Raw genomic sequence first — 5,631 nt, 5'->3', positions numbered from 1 at the left:
ATGGTCTAACTCAGATTTTGATGAATGACAAAGTAATTAAGTTAGATATTGTTGTCATTTAACCACTTCACTAAGTGTGCAAGAGTTAACCAGATAGGTCGACGAACTGATCGGATATCTGGTGAGAAGTCTAGATAGGTCGACGGGCTGACCATATATCTGGCGGGAAGTCCAGCTAGGTCAACGGGTCGACCGGATATCTAGCGTGAAGTCCAAGTAAGGTCAACGGGCCAATCGGATAGCTGGTGCAAAGTCCAGATAGGTCGACGGACCAACTAAATATCTGACAGAAAGTCCAGTTGGGTCTACGGACCGGACAACTGGAAAGTAAAAGTAAGTCACTAGAGGAGAGTGACTAAGTGAGGACGCGTCCCAGTTAGGGGATAGTAGGCGTCGGTCCAGGTTAGGACCATTTCGGATCCCTAATCTGAGATATTGACTAGCTTTTGGTCTTGGAAGGACTTGAACTAACTACTATTGCTCATTATTATTGTGTTAACCCTTATCTTGTGAGTCATTATTTGATTTATTATACTAATGTTGTTTTGCAGGGCAGGACAAAGGAGTAAATTTTCCTTCGGATGAATAGTGTCCGAAGGTGCTTTCCATGGCTATGGAAGACGCCTTCTGTAGGATGAAATTTGGACGAAGTCGCGGATAGAGGCCGGATTGTTCAAGATCGACTTTCTCAAGTTTGAGGTGCCTTCAATGGGTATGGAAAGCACCCTCAATGCCCTATATAAGGCAATCTCGAGAAGCTTCAAAAAAAATAACACATATACGAGCTACTACGCATTCATTTGAAGTTCCGACTGCTCTGGGCTCCTACTTTAACTCTGCTACGAAGCCGCTGCACCTGACAATTGCTCCGAGGACTTCTGATCACGGTTGATAGACCGACATCAACACACGAATAAGCTGCTTCATTTCAAAGTGTCGATAACAATTTTTGTACTTAAATTCTGTAAATGGGAAGTGCAGTCTGCTGCACTTTTTCGATCTTCTTTGTACTCGATTCTCTCTTCCCGAGGTACTGGAAGAGGTTTTTAGTGAATTACCCATCGATAGGTCCGCGATACCTGGGTCTTAGAGTAGGAGTCACCGAAGGCTTCGAACCAAGTAAAATCGCCTGTGTTTCCTTATGTTGTTCTTTTTAGTTTTCCGCTGTGTACTTGTTTCTTTTAAAACGATAAAATAAGATTTTCAAAAACCACGTAATTCCCCCCCCCCCCCCCCCCACCCTCTCACATGCATATCGATCCAACAAATAGTATCAAAGTAGGTTCTGCTCTGAATTGGTGCAACCACCAATCAAGCCAGGCAGATTTTTTTTTTTGGTTTTTTTTCTACTCAGATAATATTTCTCGTTCGGTTTTAACCTGAAGCTGGTGCAACACCACTCAAGTTCTTCGGAATATTTTTTTTCTCCTCAAACTCTGCTAATCCAAGACCAAGTCTTGGTATCTCTCTTTAATTTTGTTTTACAACTCTAAAATGGCACAAAACGAAGGATATAACACTGATCGTCCCCCACTCTTCAACGGGGATGACTTCCCATACTTGAAGAAGCATATGAAGATGTACCTAAAGCAATATCGGGTCATGTGATCATAGTGTCATATTGTAGGACCCATATGATAGTTAGGAAGATATAGGGGTCAGCCAATAATGGAGAGTTTAAAGGTTCAGTAAAACCTATTTCAATGATTGGTGTGGAGATAGGACATGAGACATTCATTTTAGCTCGTTGAAAAAGTCTAATAATATATTTACTCTAAAAGAGAAGACAACCTTCAAAATATAGAAAAACTCATGCCAAGGATAAAAGTGAGTGTAGCTGAGATCCACTCATGATTAAGAAAATGAAGTAAAGAAGCGATGTCTTTTGGATCATTGCCAGTTATTAAAATATTAACCACATAGATTAGTCAAAAAATGATAAATTTTTCAATCAATTATAGAATAGGGAAGAGTTAGTTTTTCAGTAAAAAAATCCCTAAATATAAAGTCAATTAAATAGATGATGAAACAATGTATTAGTTACTTGTCGAACATCAAATATAGATTTCTAAAATTGACAAATATGTTTTGAAAAGTCGAAGGCTAGGAGAGTTATTTATCCATGTTGTCCAAATAATAAACCATTAATTAAATATGACATAATTATAAAAATTATAATTGATCCTGTCCGAAAGCTGAGTCGGACGTAGGCTGGTCGTGACGGCCTGGTTGTTGACGGAGAGTCGTGGGTGATCCTGCTCTCACGGGCAGCTGACGCGGCTGTAGGCCTCTGCACACACTCAGACGATCCCCCCCTTCGTTAGAGACCAAAACCCCAGGGAAAAAGTCCCCGGGTCCGGCCCTCCGACGCTCAAGTCAGGTACTTTTTCCCCAGAAAAACGAAGAGAGAAAAATCGACTGAAAGTGAAAAGTTTGTGGAAAAAAGTGATGAGAGAGCGTACCCGCGTACGAAGAATCCTCCTCCTTTTATGCATCGCCTCCTTCTACAACCTACGAGCATCTCAGAAAACGTTAGACGCTGGGCTTTGTCATGTAGTGAAGGACACCTGTCTGGCTGCTATTGGTTAAGGAGGCATCTTCTCGTTTAGGAACCTCCGCCTTTGCGCAGGGACTTTGTCATGTAGTGAAAGACACTTGTCTGGTTATCACTGGTTATGAAAGCATCTTCTCGTTTAGTAACCTCTGCCTGTGCGTATGTCCCCTGGCATGTGATGATTACCCCCTCACATCCTCCTGTTAGACCTGCTCCCCAGCTTTTAAGCGCAACCTGTAGTTGAGTTGTCCCTGAATAGCTCCGTTGATCCCGACCTGTATCGTGTGACTTATGCTCCAGGCCTTCGAACGCAGGCCTGTAGATCAAGCTGTCTCTGAACAGCTCTGCCGATCCCGACCTGTATCGTGTGACTTATGCTCTAGGCCTTCAAACGCAGGCCTATAGATCGAGCTGTCTCTGAACAGCTCTGCCGATCCCGACCTGTATCATGTGACTTATGCTCCGGGCCTTCGAACGTAGGCCTGTAGATCAAGCTGTCTCTGAACAACTCTATCGATCCCGACCTGTACCGTGTGACTTATGCTCCGGGCCTTCGCACGTAGGCTTATAGACCGAGCTGTCTCTAAACAGCTCTGCAGATCCCGACCTGTACCCTGTGTTCTGCCTGTCGTCTCCTTTTGTCTCTCAACTATTTTACCCCTTCGATCGACAAGTCTGCCTGGCCTTTGACTACCACATATACTTGACTTTGACTGCCCAGTCAGCTTGACTATTGACTACCACATCATCTTGACTTTTGACCACTATATGGCCTTAACCCTTCTCACCCTTTCCTTTTGGGCCCCTCCATTGCCAGCCGTATCAATAATCATATTGATAAATACAATGAACATGACAATATTTTTCTATTGATATGGATTGATCTATGACCTTAAATAAGGTAAATCTCTAGTTATTAAAATCAATTTGAGATATTTGTTATTATTGCTGTCATTATACACCGATCCAAACAAGTGCTAAAACATTAGTTACGGCTAGAGTATATATTGTCAGCTCCATTATTTATTTCAAAAAAGGTAGATCCGTTATCTTAGTGGTCCCCCTAATGTCGGCTCCATGAATATGGAGAGAGATTTATGTAGGTACACAGGCCATAGGCGCATAACGGGATAAACCCCAGATCGACAGTTCTTGATAATTCCATTATTTATTTCAAACTTTCACAAAGTGTTGCTACCTGCAGCTTGTCAAAAGGAACAAATAATGACAGTCCACAGAATGAAAAAAAAGGAAAAAACATAAACCCGGTAACAACTATAATTAATCATATAATTAACCATTGTATAGTTAATTAGCTCCTAGTTAATTAATTGCTTTGACCGCCTCAAATCTTGGTTCTTTGGGCATGTACTTCTGCTTCACGTACACGTCCATGTAGTCCCCGAAGAGAAACTCGGGGTAGGCGCCAGTGGTCTCGTCGACGGCGGTGGCCGAAGCCGGACAAATGACGGCCTTCACTGAAGGGTTGTAGAAGGAGGCGACGGAGCGGCGGTTGCCATTGCCGGTGGCGAGTACGCGGTGCCACACGCTCTTGTACCGCCCATTGCTGACCACCTCGATCTGGTCCCCGGTGTTAATGACGATGGCATTGGCCAACGGCTGCACGTCCACCCACTCGCCGTCCTTGAGGATCTGCAAGCCTCCGACACGGTCATCTTGGAAGAGGAGGATGACGCCGCCAGCGTCGGTGTGGGGGCGGAGGCCCAGCTCCACAAGGTCCAACCGCGGGCAGGGCGGGTAGTGGCTCACCTTAATTCAATGACGCAACATCAGAATTAAAACTAATTGTTTTATTTATAATTACAGTCTCTCCTAGCTCTGTCAAATGTCGATCAATATAATTCTCACCTTGGTGCCGAAGAACGGCTCGTGCTCGCCGTTTCCGGTGAACTGGTTCTTGAAGGTGCCCTTCTCCAGCCCCAGGTTTTCTTCCATGGTTTCCATCAATTTCTCGGCTAACTTTTTCACCTCCGTTCTGTACTCCCTCATCGTCTCCCTAATGATCAATCGATCCATCGAATCAATTAACATATACAATAATTGTCATGAAAAATTTATGATGGTGTGATTTAATTAATTAATTAATTAATTAATTACTTGAATTGGGGAGGATGGGATGGCCATTGATTGTCGTCTTGGAGAACAAAGACGTCCTCCCAGTCCACATCGTCCAACTTCTTCTTGTTGTTGTTTACTTCTCCAGCGACCTCTTCTTCTTCCCGAACGAGTTGGTCGAGGAGCTGCACCGGCCTGGACGCCTTGAAGGCCTCGGCTCTGTGCCTGTAGCACTCCGTGCACACCTTCTTCACGCGTTCAAGTAGCTCCACCGGAATCCCATGGTTCACTAGCTGTAAAAACATTAATTTTAGTAACATTAATTAATTCCCAAATTGACTGATCTAATTAAAACAGTAGCAATCTAATTAACAGAGTCATAAAACAACATACCTGGAAGAATCCCCACTGTTGGCATCCATTATCGATCTGAGCCAGACTCTCGGCCCTCTCCTTCCCTTCCAACTTGGAGAAGTCGATTACCGGAATAGCCATGGAGAGAGAGACAGAGAGTACTGGTCGGCTTTTAATTTGCTCGGCTAGCTAGTTGCTATACAACTGCTGGAGTAGTACTGCTCGATCGGTGTGAGGAATTCACGACGAGCGAGGGGGCGTTTTATAGAGCAGGATAAACGATGGTTCAGTACACGAGGAAGAAACCGAGAAACTACTGAAGGAGCTAGCCGTCCAACGGACTGAGCAATAGTTTTGTTCAAGTTGTTTTCCTCTTGTTTAATTTGTAAGAAACATGTGAGGAAAAAATGATAAAAATGATTTTTAATATCCTATATGATTTAATTTGTTTAATTAGTTTATTTTCTTTATATTTATTTGTGAGAATATCCTATATGATTTAAGGACACCAACTATTTTCCATGGTCCTAATAAAAATGAATCATATATAATTTTCATTTCCCAAATGATAAAAAACGAAAAGTAAAAAAAACATTTTAATATTCTTGAACTAGATTTGATTAGTCAAACCGATGTCTTTTCAAAAT

At 42.8% G+C, this 5,631-nt stretch overlaps 1 protein-coding gene across 1 annotated transcript; it reads right to left on the bottom strand.

Moving 5' to 3' along the window:
- Window positions 1-3,677: 3,677 nt before the first annotated feature.
- On the bottom strand, window positions 3,678-5,236 carry LOC121992501 (1-aminocyclopropane-1-carboxylate oxidase-like). Its single transcript, XM_042546945.1, has 4 exons — window positions 5,024-5,236; window positions 4,673-4,923; window positions 4,424-4,571; window positions 3,678-4,324 (listed from the first exon to the last, which is right to left on the bottom strand). The coding sequence occupies exons 1-4, from the start codon at window positions 5,123-5,125 to the stop codon at window positions 3,878-3,880; spliced, it is 948 nt and encodes a 315-aa protein (XP_042402879.1). The 5' UTR covers window positions 5,126-5,236; the 3' UTR covers window positions 3,678-3,877.
- Between the last annotated feature and the right edge of the window lie 395 nt (window positions 5,237-5,631).

Source organism: Zingiber officinale, chromosome 6B (genome assembly GCF_018446385.1).
Source record: "Zingiber officinale cultivar Zhangliang chromosome 6B, Zo_v1.1, whole genome shotgun sequence".
Taxonomy (NCBI): Eukaryota; Viridiplantae; Streptophyta; class Magnoliopsida; order Zingiberales; family Zingiberaceae; genus Zingiber; species Zingiber officinale.
The sequence above is the reverse complement of the archived record's forward strand: the minus strand, read 5'-3'. Positions and strand labels throughout refer to the sequence as shown.